This window comes from Peromyscus californicus, unplaced genomic scaffold, assembly GCF_007827085.1.
Source record: "Peromyscus californicus insignis strain IS unplaced genomic scaffold, ASM782708v3 Scaffold_21__1_contigs__length_65335640, whole genome shotgun sequence".
NCBI lineage: Eukaryota > Metazoa > Chordata > Mammalia > Rodentia > Cricetidae > Peromyscus > Peromyscus californicus.
Genome location: NW_026294514.1, coordinates 41717304 through 41731571, shown reverse-complemented (window position 1 = coordinate 41731571; position 14268 = coordinate 41717304). Strand labels below are relative to the sequence as shown.

At 48.5% G+C, this 14268-nt stretch overlaps 1 protein-coding gene across 1 annotated transcript in view; it reads left to right on the top strand.

The window, feature by feature from the left end:
- Lama1 (laminin subunit alpha 1) overlaps positions 1-14268 on the top strand; it is a 138474-nt gene that overhangs the window by 77984 nt on the left and 46222 nt on the right. Inside the window, exons 20-30 of the mRNA XM_052750175.1 lie at positions 2533-2639; positions 2931-3111; positions 3839-3975; positions 5043-5279; positions 6257-6400; positions 7155-7334; positions 8427-8612; positions 9164-9291; positions 10677-10797; positions 12203-12340; positions 13996-14117. Of these exons, the coding sequence (XP_052606135.1) occupies positions 2533-2639; positions 2931-3111; positions 3839-3975; positions 5043-5279; positions 6257-6400; positions 7155-7334; positions 8427-8612; positions 9164-9291; positions 10677-10797; positions 12203-12340; positions 13996-14117 (1681 nt within the window). The remainder of the gene's footprint in view (positions 1-2532; positions 2640-2930; positions 3112-3838; positions 3976-5042; positions 5280-6256; positions 6401-7154; positions 7335-8426; positions 8613-9163; positions 9292-10676; positions 10798-12202; positions 12341-13995; positions 14118-14268) is intronic.

The window sequence follows — 14268 nt, the reverse complement described above, 5'->3', positions numbered from 1 at the left end:
ACTCCCCATCCCCTCCAACTCCCCCATCCCCTCCAACTCCCCCATCCCCTCCAACTCCCCCCTCCCCTCCAACTCCCCCATCCTCTCCAACTCCCCCATCCTCTCCAACTCCCCCCATCCTCTCCAACTCCCCCATCCCCTCCAACTCCCCCATCCCCTCCATCTCCGCCATCCCCTCCAACTCCCCCATCCTCTCCAACTCCCCCATCCCCTCCAACTCCCCCATCCTCTCTAACTCCCCCATCCTCTCCAACTCCCCCCCATCCTCTCCAACTCCCCCATCCCCTCCAACTCCCCCATCCCCTCCATCTCCGCCATCCCCTCCAACTCCCCCATCCTCTCCAACTCCCCCATCCTCTCCAACTCCCCATCCTCTCCAACTCCCCATCCTCTCCAACTCCCCATCCTCTCCAACTCCCCATCCTCTCCAACTCCCCCATCCCCTCCAACTCCCCCATCCTCTCTAACTCCCCCATCCTCTCCAACTCCCCCCATCCTCTCCAACTCCCCCATCCCCTCCAACTCCCCCATCCCCTCCATCTCCGCCATCCCCTCCAACTCCCCCATCCTCTCCAACTCCCCCATCCTCTCCAACTCCCCATCCCCTCCAACTCCCCCATCCCCTCCAACTCCCCCATCCCCTCCAACTCCCCCATCATCTCCAACTCCCCCATCCCCTCCAACTCCCCCATCCCCTCCATCTCCGCCATCCCCTCCAACTCCCCCATCCTCTCCAACTCCCCCCATCCTCTCCAACTCCCCATCCCCTCCAACTCCCCCATCCCCTCCAACTCCCCCATCCCCTCCAACTCCCCCATCATCTCCAACTCCCCCCATCCTCTCTAACTCCCCCATCCTCTCCAACTCCCCCCATCCTCTCCAACTCCCCCATCCCCTCCAACTCCCCCATCCTCTCCAACTCCCCATCCTCTCCAACTCCCCCATCATCTCCAACTCCCCATCCTCTCCAACTCCCCCATCCCCTCCAACTCCCCCATCCCCTCCAACTCCCCATCCTCTCCAACTCCCCCCATCCTCTCCAACTCCCCCATCCCCTCCAACTCCCCATCCCCTCCAACTCTCCATCCTCTCCAACTCCCCCATCATCTCCAACTCCCCCATCCCCTCCAACTCCCCCATCATCTCCAACTCCCCCCATCCCCTCCAACTCCCCCATCCTCTCCAACTCCCCCCATCCTCTCTAACTCCCCCATCCTCTCCAACTCCCCCCATCCTCTCCAACTCCCCCATCCCCTCCAACTCCCCCATCCCCTCCATCTCCGCCATCCCCTCCAACTCCCCCCATCCTCTCTAACTCCTCCCATCTCCTCACCACTTCTCCTCCACAATTTAATGTACTCTGTTTTTAAACCACTGAGTGCATTTGGTACTACTACTATATGGATGGAGTTGGGACCATCCACTGAATCATGGACAGAGAAAAGGGCGCTGTATCTCTGAAGCAAAGGAACATTCTAGTAGCCATGGACTGCCAATAGCTCCTCAGCATCAAGGGTCCCCTCTCTGGTTCCTGCTGCAATTTCTGCTGCCTTGATCTGGTGCAGGTCTTGTTTTTGCACAGTCTTAAGGAAGGGATGCATGAGCGAATAATAATGCCACTTAGATATTTTGATAATTCCAGGGAAGTGCTGGTCTTACATTACAGCATAGAGACAAGGTGGTGCCAGCCATACAGAAAAATAATTGTAGATACACATTAGGAGATAAAATCAATCATGACATTGGCCATCAACCTGAACCTCAGTAACATGGACACCTTGATTTAACATACAGGGAGTGAGAGGTCTGTGGGTCAAATTCTGAAGAAAGATCCTGTAAGATGAGTACTCAACTCTGTCACTGAGTTTAACCCTTGCACTCTCCTAGAGACTCTGAAAAGTGACACACTAGGAAATAAGAAACCAGGGGGGCGCACAGTAAGAGTTGAGGTTGATGGACATACTAAGAGAAAGGGAGGGATAGGGAAGAGGAAGGCTGGTAAAGAGATAGGCCTTCAGAATGATAGGATGGGGGAGAGAAGGAGGAGCGGGAGAGGGTAGAGGGAGACCTCAAACCAGAGTGCATCTATCTATGTGTTGATGGGGACAGGCTGTGTGCTGAGGTTAGGAGTCATGTGCAGAGGCAAGCTATGGAATGAAAGAGTAATTCCCTTCGAAAGAGCAGCGGGGAATGGGGCCACAGGCTTGCAGTCTCTCAGGATCTCAGGCAAAGCATTGCCCACATACACCAAAGAAAACAAGGCTGGAAAGAAGCCAGGTTCTTAGGCGAGGTGGGGTTAGCCCAGACACTCATCCCAGCCCTGTCTCAGGCCCTCAAGTCTCCGGTATCCAGGGCCAACGTCCCTCTGCTGTGGTTGCTTCACAAACTGTCTGGGCTTTTCACTGTCTGTGAAGAATGTTAGCTCTGTGATCTGGCATGGTGAATGTTTAAGCCTTTTCCTTTGGGAATTAAAAGGAGTTTACTCTAACCACAGTTTTTTTAAAAAAGCACTGTGTGTCTTGTGTGTCCCAGCCTGCAACTGCCATGAAAACGGTTCCCTTTCTGGTGTGTGCCATCTGGAGACTGGGCTGTGTGACTGCAAACCTCAGGTGACAGGCCAGCAGTGTGACCAGTGCCTGGTAAGACATTTGCCGATCATTGCAGGCTACTCAATTGTTTGCCAGTGTTGTGTGATTGACACTTAACTTGGGTCCACGGGAACTTGAATTCACATGGGACGAGCTCACTCTTGACCGGTTTGTGCAGTACCTTCCCATCGAGAGAGCATGCATGCAGTATGCTCGGGAACAGATGTGTACTGAGAACATGATGATTCTGTGGAGCATCTTGTGTGTGAGATGAGAATTCGGAGAACATTGCAGTGTGTGTATGGGCTACTAACCTATGATTTTTCCTCTCTTGTGGCATAGCCTGGCTATTATGGGCTGGACACAGGGCTTGGCTGTGTACCCTGTAACTGCAGTGTGGAGGGCTCCACATCAGACAACTGCACAGAGGAAGGCCAGTGTCACTGTGTACCAGGCGTAACTGGGGAAAAATGTGACAGGTGTTCACACGGCTTCTACGCGTTTCGGGATGGTGGCTGCACACGTAAGCTCCTGAGCTCCTTACATTCCCTGTAAAACCTTCTCTGTGACCTTCCTCAATGTCAGGATAAATTCGGTGAAGTTCCTTTACTTTCCTCTTGTCTTTACAGTGAGTGGGGCTTCATGCCCGTTTTCTGTTCCTGGGTACAAGCAGGTGTTTGGTCCCAGATCCCCACCTCCTTGTTGTGTTAGCCTCGGTCTTTGAGACCCTGATTGCAGTCCACATCCAGCGACGTTTGTAAGGATGGAGGGTCACATCTAACACAACAGTAGGCAGATGATGAGAACCTGGTAACATTAGAACAGTGGTTCTTAACTTTCCTCATGCTGCGACCCTTTAATGCAGTTCCTCATGTTGTGGTGACCCTCCCCCCACAACTAATAAAATTATTTCATTGTTCCTTCATAACTGTAATTTTGCTATTTTTCTGAAATGTAATGTAAATATCTGATAATGACCCCCCCTCCAGAGGTCACGACCCACAGGTTGAGAACCACTCTATTAGAGCCCTTCCGTTCTTCTGGTCATCAAGCCATGTTTGTCCCCCTTCTTCCGCTCTGATGACCTCTCTGACATGGAGGGCAGCTGCCTCCGGGAGAGATGAAGAGATCTTGGGAATGGTTCCATGTCTTTTTATAGTGGTTCTGATCATCGATACAAGAGAAGTCACTTTACTGTCACCCCTGAGTCCCATGAGACGTCTAAATCTGTGATGCTTCTTTTGTTTTAGCCTGCGACTGCTTGCATACTCAGAACAACTGTGACCCTGACTCTGGAGAGTGCCTCTGCCCTCCTCACACCCAGGGTCTGAAGTGTGAGGAATGTGAGGAGGCATCCTGGGGCCGGGACCCGGAGCGGGGGTGCCAGGTGGGTGCTGCCACCATGCTGGGGTGAGAGTCTCTTCCCTGGCATGATCTTCCTTGTATCCACTGGCTTGGTTTGGAGCAGATAAGTATCTCCTTAGTTTATATTTAAAACCAGTACAGCTTGGCGCACTGGTGGTACACCTGTAGTCCCAGTTACTTGGGAGGCTGAGGCAGGGGGGTTGTTTGAGCGTAGTTCTAGGATAGCCTGGGGAGCTAGACTAGGAAGACCTCTACCTTTAAATAAATAAACACATACATAATAGACTCAGGAATAATGCAGAAGAGTAGCATCTTCCAAATTGCTTATTTTGGGTTTTCTTCAACAACTTAGCTTTGAAATTGATAGTTAGAAATTTATATCTATATATCTATATCTATCTAAGCAATATCTACATATCTATATAAAAGAATATCTATATAATATACCTATATTGTATATATCGATATCTATTATAGATATATAGGCAATATCTATGTATCTATCTATATCTGTTGATCTATCTGTATCTACCTATATACCTATATATATATATATAAATAGATACAGATATTGATACATATAGATAGATAGATAAATAGATATAGATATTGCCTTTTAAATATGTTTTAGCCTAGTCTATATTCTATTTTCAAATGGAGTTGTAAATAGTTTCAACAGAGGATTAGGTTGAATCTGAGAGCTATACTTTCCTGTAAATAATTTTCTTAGTATAGAATTGGGTGTGGGTTGGGTTTGGTGGGGCCATTGTTCGGCCTCTAAAATAGTTTGGTAGAGTTGATAGCACCATTACGTTCAATTCTAGTTCACAGTTCCGATGCCTTGTCCACTAGTGTCCGTGAATGCCCTGCTGTGTAGCCCTTGTCCCATTGGTCCCTGACAGCATGGTCCCATGTAGGGACAGCAGGCGGTCAGCTTGTCTAAATTATCGCCCCACACCGTGTTTTCCTGGAGTCTCAGTTTGTGTACTTCCTGAGGATGTAGTTCCTGCCCTTGCGTTAATTGTATTATCTCTCTCTCTCTCTCTCTCTCTCTCTCTCTCTCTCTCTCTCTCTCTCTCTCTCTCTCAGGCTTGTAACTGCAGCGTGACTGGCTCCAGGGGTCCCCAGTGTGATGTTCTGTCTGGCCAGTGCCCCTGCAAAGAAGGATTTGGTGGGCGGAGCTGCGATCAGTGTTCCTTGGGTTACCGGAAGTTTCCTGACTGCGTCCCCTGTGACTGCGACCTGAGGGGGACACTGGCTGACACCTGTGACCTGGAACAGGGTCTCTGCAGCTGCACAGGGGACAGTGGCAACTGCTCCTGCAAGGTACGTGTCCTGGGCCCTTGAGCCTCTGTTTCCTTCCCCTGGCCGCCTCATTCCCACTCCTGAGATTCTGCCTATTTACATTAGATTCTAGTGACCAGGAGTGTGGTGTCAAATACTTCCTCCAACAGTTCCATACTTTGATATCCGACGTTAGAGTCTCCATGTTCTCTCCTGAAATGATGGAAGATTCTTAGAATAGAGTTTTTACCACTTCTACGGTGTCTGATGACTTTACTCCTCTGAACACAGCTTTCTAGGATGCATCCATGGACTGAGTAGTCATTCTTTCTTGAAGAAATAAAGTAGTTAGCAGGGCTTCTAGGAAGATTTGGGATTTTTTTATAGTGGCGCTCTTGGACAGTAATTATTATATGCATGTGAAAGTAAAAGGAAATTGTGTACAATATTTGCCCATGAGGTAAGAGTTGAATGTCATTTTGAATTGCACATGTGTCCATTGGGTTTTTTTCCCAACATGCTTTGCTGCCAAGTGATTGCCACCTTCTCTGGTCCTCTCTGCAAACAGGATGAGGAGGCAGCCTGATGGCGGTGGGTTGGTGTGGGGCTAGAAGTAAAAAGGAAAGAGTCACGGTGGCACATTTTGGAAGTGTCTTCCCGTATATGCTAGCAATACTCATCACTCCAGTCAGCCAGAATGGCGAGGACCTGGATTGTCTTCCCTTCGTAGCCTGGGGCTCTACCCGGAGGCCCTCAGAATCAGTTGGGGACCATGGGAGAGTCACATTAGGGAATGTGTGACTTCCAGCCCCTCCCACCATAGTTTTGATCCTCAGTCACACTTGGGGAGCTCTGGTGTGGAAGAGAACTAATTTCCACAAGCTTCAGTTAGAGACGTGGCCACAGAAGATTGAGTTTAGCGATGCTTGTCGGTCAGTGTTTTTTATTAGTTTGTCTCTGTGTATATAAGAGATCACATCTCTTCTTTTTATTTCTTTTCTGTTATTCCCCACCTTTAGGAGAACGTCCTGGGCCTCCAGTGCAGCGAGTGCCGGGCTGGTACCTTTGCCTTGCAAATTGACAACCCCCTAGGCTGCAGGCCCTGCTTCTGCTCTGGTCTGTCGCAGCTCTGCTCGGAGTTGGAGGGTTATGTGAGGGCTCTGGTAAGTCACATACACACAGTGGAAAGGGTTTTAGCCCTCACTTGCCTCTGGGAGTCAGGTGGACCTTGAGAGGGAGTAGAGACATCAGAAATTGTAGGGTAGCGATTTGCTTGGTATAAGGTGAAAGTGTTCTGAGCACTCTGCCGTCCAGTGACAGAAGCAGCTGATGACTTTCTATGCCCACCTTCAGCTGACCCGTTGAAAGCTTTTCTTGGAAAGAAACAACTGCAACATCTCCACGTGTACCTCCTGTCACTGATGGTTGCTCAAGGATGACAATAGCTTGAACCTAATCATAGCGCTTCAGGCCATGCTGATCCAGGCGTACAATCTACAGGAAAAGTCTTTACTTCTCTGCCCTAAAATGAAACTACTTTGTGTGTGTGTGTGTGTGTGTGTGTGTGTGTGTGTGTGTGTGTGTGTGTGTGGTGTGTGTGTGTGGTGTGCTGCACATTTGTGTGTGCAGAAGCCACCAGGAGGATGTTGAATAGTCCTGCTCTGTGACTCTCCACTCTATCCCCTGGAGCCTGGGTCTCCTACTAAACCTGGAGTTGGCTAGTAGCCTGCAAGCCACAGCTATCCTCCTGTTCCCCGGTAGCATCGGGGTTACAGGTACACATGCAGCCCCACCTGGTGTTTTACATGAGTGCTGGTACTCCTGGGTCCTAAGGCTTACCAAGTCAGTGCTGTTACTCACTGAGTTACTTTACGGGTACTTAACCTGAAAACACGTCTTTCTCTTTCCCATGCTTAGATAACGCTGGCCTCCGATCAGCCCCTGCTGCATGTGGTCTCACAGAGCAACCTCAAGGGCACCATTGAAGGTGTGCATTTCCAGGCCCCTGACACCTTGCTGGATGCGGAGGCTGTCCGCCAGCACATCCATGCAGAGCCATTTTACTGGCGGCTACCAAAGCAGTTCGAGGGAGATCAGGTGAGCATACACCAGCCTTGCCCACTCCCTTCCCAGAGGGAAAATCAGAGTGTGCTACCTCTGCCCATCATTAAAGGACGTGGCTACTTACTTAATCGATCTTCTGAGTGAGGGTGGAGACATTCTCCTGCCCACCATTAAAGGACAGAGTTTTTTAATCGCTCTTTTGAGTAAGGGTGGAGATATTCCGCGCTTATAAAAATCCTTGCAAAGGTTTGAATCTTTGAATGGTTTGATTTTTAAGTCCTTTACAGTTTCCTTAATTCACATTATTTTTTTCTCCTTTCTAAAGCAATAGTTCAGGAAGTCTATACTGTAGTTCCTAGTAGCAGCTGAATGTAATTTTCAGTGCTAGGTCTGCCCTGGGGAGCTCTTCTAGAGGAAGCGATGGTTGGTCGCATCCTCCTATGAAAGGGCACTAGAAGGCTCTGAGAGATCTTCCGTGTCATTCACTCTGATCTCTGGATCATTCTGGTTTTCCTGGGATAGGGTTCAGTGTGTTAGTCCAAGCTAGCCTCAAATTTTCCATCCTCCTGCCTCACTGTCCTGAGTGCTAGGATAACTGATCTTTTCTACTATTCAGGCTCACTTCGATCTAGAAATTTACCCCAGTGGTCATATGGATATGGATGATTTTAATTCAAAGGAGCCTGAAAGTAATTAGAATCCTTGTCATGATGGTGGTGTCTCCTGATACTACCTTCGGTGGAATCACTGGGAAGCGTAGCTTCAGTCCATCTCCTAGACCATTAATAAGCAGATTAGAAGGAGGCTGGTCCCAGACCACATTTTTTTGTTTTTTGTTTTTTCAAGACAGGGTTTCTCTGTGTAGCTTTGGAGCCTGGAGCCTGGAGCCTGTCCTGGAATTCTCTCTGTAGCCCAGGCTGGCCTTGAACTCACAGAGATCAGCCTGCCTCTGCCTCCCAAGTGCTAAGATTAAAGGCATATGCCACCACCGCCTGGCCCTGAACATGTATTTGTAATGAGATACATTGTAACGTGTAATGCCTTTTGTGTAATGGCAAACTTTGCATGAAACGTCTTTACACCAAGTCTGCATCACAAGAATAAAACAGGTTTGTCATTTGTTAGCTCCTGGCCTACAGTGGGAAACTGAGGTACAGCGTGGCGTTCTACTCTACCCACGGCACCGGCACATCCAATTATGAGCCTCAAGTTCTCATCAAAGGAGGTCGGGCCAGGAAGCACATCATTTATATGGATGCCCCGGCGCCAGAGAACGGAGTGAGACAGGATTACGAAGTGGAAATGAAAGAGGTGATGTGTGATTGTTCCACATATGTTCCTTAAGGATGTGAACTTCGCTGTCAGGGTAACAAAAGTCTAGAGCTAAATAAAAGAGACTGCGAGGTGACCCTGGGGTCTGACCCCCCCAGCGGGCTTATCCAGAGTTCTAAGAGTGATTCACATTTCATGGCCTCATGAAAGACACACTGCAGTAGTCATCCCTTACCCACAGCTTTGCTGTCCACAGTTTTGGGTATTCAAGTTCAACCGAAGTCCAGATTTATTAAATGGAAAATTCTAGAAACAATCCTCTTAAGCTTTACATTGTAGACTCTTCCGAGTCACATGATGAAATCATACATCTTTCTGCTCTGTCCTGCCCTAGGTGTGTCTCATCTGGCATATCCTCCTTGTAAGCCACCTGCCTGTTAGGTTACAGCAGATCTTTGTCAGTTCATGAACCACCCTGAGTAGGGCTGATGTCTGAAGATGATTATGGAAGAGCTATGTTCTCTTTTTAAGGCTGTACGTCTTGTGACCGTTTGAACTCTGAATTTAACTGGACAATTTCTCATCCACAGGAGTCTTGGAAATACTTTAACTCTGTGTCTGAAAAACATGTTACGCACTCCGATTTTATGTCTGTTCTTAGCAATATTGAATATATCCTCATCAAGGCATCGTATGGTCAAGGATTACAGCAGAGCAGGTACTCGGAAGCCTCTAGATCAGCGGTTCTCAACCTTCTCAATACTGCGACCCTTTAATACAGTCCCTCATGTTGTAGTGACCCCCAACCATAACATTATTTTCACTGCTACTTCATCATTTTGCTACTGCTATGTAAATATCTGTCTTTTCCAATGGTCTAGGTGACCCCTGTGAGAGGGTCATTCAACCCTCCCAAAGGGGTCAGGACCCACAGGTTAAGAACTGCCACTCTAGAGCTTTGAATATTTGCATTGTTTGATGCAGAATTGGAAGATGTGTCCCCTCACTCTAACTCCCTACATCTTTATTAGTAGATATATCTCTAGTCCTTAGCAAAACCTTGTTAAAATATTAACAGCTTGTTAGTCAGCTTTTCGATGCTATAACAAAACACCCAAGACAGACAGTTTCAAAGGCGGAAAGGTGCATTTGGGTTCTACATTAGTTGTTTTCCTGTTGGGGGTGATAAACACTCTGGCCCAAAGAAACTTACAGAAGAAAATAGTTGATTTTGGATTATGGTTCCAGAGGACTAGATGTCCATAACAGCAGGGAAGTCATCCCCAGTGGTGTGCTCCCTCCAGCAAGGCCATACCTCAGAAAGGCTCCATGAGCTCCCCAAACAGCGCCACCAGCAAGGGACCAAGTGTTCAGTTACACAAGCTTGGGGGGGGAGGGCAAGTTCTCATCCAGACCCCAACAGGTTCACAGTTCATGAGGTTTGAGTCTGTGCTTGGCTGTCTCCATCAGACTCAAGCTGCTTACCGCAGAGCAGGCAGGAAGTGGAGAGCAAGCGAGGGGGGGGTCTGGGAACAAAATATCCCCCTCAAAGGCATGCCTTCAGATGGGGACCATGTGATGAACACGTGAACTTTCTGGAGGGGGCATTCCACCCAGACTATCAGAGTATGATTATGGAATTATGTGAACTACAGATTATCCACCTGGCATGGCAGTAGGGCTTGACAGAAGTGCAACATGGTGGAATTTTAGAGGAAATGAAATATTTTTTATAAAGACTACTCAGACCCCTGAAAGCCGCGCTGTCTTTTTTTTTTTTTTTTTTTTTTTTTTTTTTTGTAGCCATGTCTAAGGGTACTGCCACCTTCTCATCTAATATGAGGAAATAGGTTCAGTGCTGGGCAGCGCAGTATTGGCAAGTGTTGAAGGTGTTCAGGCCCTGACATGCTGGCTGTGGCCTTTTCTGTAACCACACATTCGTGCGTGCTAACATACTTTGCAGTTGTGAGCAGAAGAACTCCACGTGACAGGTCTCAGGCTTCCTACAGTACAGATGCAAATGTTAAACCATGTGCCGTGTTTCTGGAAGTTTCTCACATGTTAATGCTTCTTCTCCCGCTTCTTTTCCCAATGGTGGCTCAGGATTGCCAACATCTCCATGGAGGTTGGCAGGAAGGCTGGAGAGCTGCCCTCTGGGGGAGAGGCAGCATCCCTGTTGGAGCATTGTGTCTGCCCTCCTGGTACCGCTGGATTCTCCTGTCAGGTAGGGAGCCTTCAGTTCACACCTGTTTCCTGGCTGAAGTGTCTTCGTCTACGGCAATCCCGCATGGGGGACGGAACACATGAGCAGCTATAGCGTCACTTTCTATCGCTTTTTGAACTTTAAAAAAAAGTTAGTTTTTGTTTAAATATACGTTAAATATAGTTTATATTTAAATTCAGATTTATTGTCTCCACCTACTTTTAAGTGTGGAGGTCAGCAGCGTCAAGTGTGTTCACGTGGTTCTGAGGATAGACTTGTTCTCCAGAACATTCTTTCTCTTACCAAACCGAAACTGCATCTGTCCAGTCACCCCCGGCCCCCTCCCTCCAGCCCCTCATCTGCTGTTCTGCTCTCTGCCTGACTCTGACTGCTCCTATATTCCCCATATGAGTGGAATCCGGCAGTATATCTACTTTTGTGACTTTCCTTTTTACCTAGTACATATTTAATACACACTGGAGTCTCTTCCTCTTTAAGGCTGAATACTAGTCCGTCATTTGGATATGTTCATTTCTCTATGGGGACGCGGGTTGCTTTTGTGAATAGTGCTGTGAGGAAAGGATTGTGAATGTCTCTTCTAGTTCCTCCACGTCGTTCTCCTGAATCCACCAGACGCAGACTTGTTAGTCGTGCCTAGCGTCGTTTTTAATTTTGGAGGACTGTGCACACTGTCTTTCCTCCATACCAGCTCTGCACAAGAACTCCACTTTATTTACATCTTCAACGCTTGTTCTGCTTTGCTGTTTGGATGGGAGGCATCGGTTTTGTGGAGAGCTGGGGACTTTTGTTTTTGTTGGTGGGAGTGTTTTGAGACAGTGTTTTGCTCTGCAGCCTAGGCTAGCTTGAAACTCACTCTACAGCCTGGGCTGGACTGTAATTCACAGGAGTCCTTCTACCTCAGTTTCCCCACAGCTGGGATCATGGGTATAAGCCATCATGCTCTATTGGTTTAAATATTAAGGCAACTCCACGTAGTTAAAAGGGAGGTTTATTTTATGGGGTAACTTACAAGTGAAGGGATAGGTAACAGGGTCTGGGAAAGGTGAAACGCAGTCCAGTCGAGTTCTCTGGAGAACTCTGCTCAGTGTACCTCCAGTGTCCAGGGTCCAGGAATGAGCGCCAGCCCATCCAGATCTCGGGTCTTCAGGGTCCTCTCACGGCTCCGCCTTGTAGGCGTGACAGTTACTGAAGCCTCAGTGGGGGTGGCACTTCTAGGTCAAACCTGGAAAGGCTACCCACTACATCACTCAGCTCTTAGTGTGGATATAGTTTGCATTTCTTTCTGATAGTGGTGTTACACTTCTCATAAGCTTGTTACCCTCCTGTCTTCGCTGGAGAAGGACATTCATCCTGTGCCCGGATTTTAATCAGTGCCCACTTCCTTGTCCCTTCTGCCTCCCTTTAGGATTGTGCTCCCGGGTACCACAGAGGGAAGCTCCCAGAAAGTGGTGGCCGTGGACTCCGCCCTCTGATTGCTCCTTGTGTGCCATGCAGTTGCAACAACCACAGTGACATCTGTGACCCTGAAACTGGGCAGTGCCTGGTACGTTTGCTTGTGTGGGGAACTGACCTAAGTTTACGCTAAGTTTTCAGTGTGACTTGAAAGAAGACCAGGAACCAGGGAGGTCCTCCAGCAGGTCCTTGCCACATGGCTGCCGCCATCTCTGTCTAGAAGACGCTGGAGCCTCCTCACATCACTGGGAAACTGGCAGGTTTTGTTTCTGCATCTCCCTCAGCAACTGCTGTCCCCTCACTCTAGTCCTCAGTAGCAGGGCTTTGTTTTTCTGCTACTTCCTGGGGTAGCTCATCTGTAGGATGGCAGCCCCCAGGAAAGCTAGAATCCGTTGTCTTTTAGGGCAAGTGTTTCCCCATCAACAGGGACAAGGTCTAGAGCTGTTTCCATCCTCTCTCCTCATCCAGTACTTGGACCTTGTCTGTGTCCTGCTATGCTGGTGAAACAAGTATTTATTGCAACTTATTTTGGAAGAGATAGCAAATAGTCCTTCTGAAGGGAGACCCATTTGAGAGGTCACGTGGATCCTAATGCAACCTATCTTTTTCAGTTGAAATAGGAATAAAATTTTTAAATGAAAGTGCTCAAACGTTTTCTAGTTGAAAAGTATCTGTAAAACTAGTTTTTAAAATATTCATTTGGTAGCGACGTCTTGTCTGTCCTGTCTTGCTGCCACGGGACAAGGCAGAGCAAGGGGGGAGGGCTGCTCAGGGACTCCACGCTTTGCTGTCAGAGCCCTGTGCACAGGGCCAAGCAGATAGTGAGGATCTGAACAGCAGAGATTTTCAATAGAACCCATAATAAGAACCGCTTGCCCTTGGAGCTTAAAAAAGCATCTGATATTCTTTTTTGGTAATAGGAAGGTCGCTGGTTCCACTGACGATGTAAAATTCCAGCTGATGTTCATTCGGTTGTTACCAGAATCTGTTGGTGGCGCTCTGTGGCCACGACTTTCCTCCCTCCCTGGTTTGTAATCGCCTGCCCATGCTTTTCTGCCACGGCAGCTCTCTGCGTGTGGATATCGAATCCTGGAGTAGTTACTTTTCTGTGGCTGGGATGAAACGGAAGGAGGACTTTATTTTGATTTCCAGTTCCAGACGGGGAGCCCATAAGGCAAAGAAGTCACGGCCATAGGTGGTCAGAGCAGAAAGCTGAGGGGTCACATGTCAGTGTACACAGGAAGCAGAGAGTGAACTGGAAATGGGGCGAGACTCTCAAAGGCCACCTCCATTGATTCGTTTCCTCCAGCAAGGCTCCATGTTCTAACTTCCCTCAAACATCACCACCAGCTGGGGACAGGTGCCCAAATTCTTGAGACTTTTCTCGTACAAACCACACGAAGCCCTCACAGACACACAGACAAACTGTTGGGTCTCCATCTAGTTCCGATCTGTATTTTAAGGATCTAAGTCCTGACTGCTTTGGGGGTCCTGGGTCTGTTTTCCTCCAGTAGAATGTATTAACAGTCTCGAGGCTTACGTAGTCTTCTGTTGATCAAAGGCCACAGATCTGGAAAAGCCTCCAGCGTTCTAGGAAATAATCAAGAAAAATGCCCCCATCTTCCTTAAGAATTAACGAACACCTGGCTGATGTGAAGCACGGTTGTTTACACAGCTGTTGCCCGTGAGGATCCTGTCTGACCGTTTCCCATTGCTTCTCTCTTCCACTGAACTGTGGACCTCCAGAACTGCCGCGACCACACGGCTGGTGACCACTGTGAGATGTGTACCCCCGGCTACTACGGGAAGGTGATTGGGTTGCCTGGAGATTGCACCCCGTGTACCTGTCCTCACCGCCCCCCTTTCAGGTAAGCCTGTGCTGGCCAGCCTGACACACCACCGGCTTCCATGCCTGTGTTTGCCTTCCAGGGCCTCTGAATGCTCTCCGTTAATGTCGGCCCTGTGGGGAGATAAGCCGACGTCAAGGAAAAGTGCACGTTCTCAGGGTGTTTGAGCAGG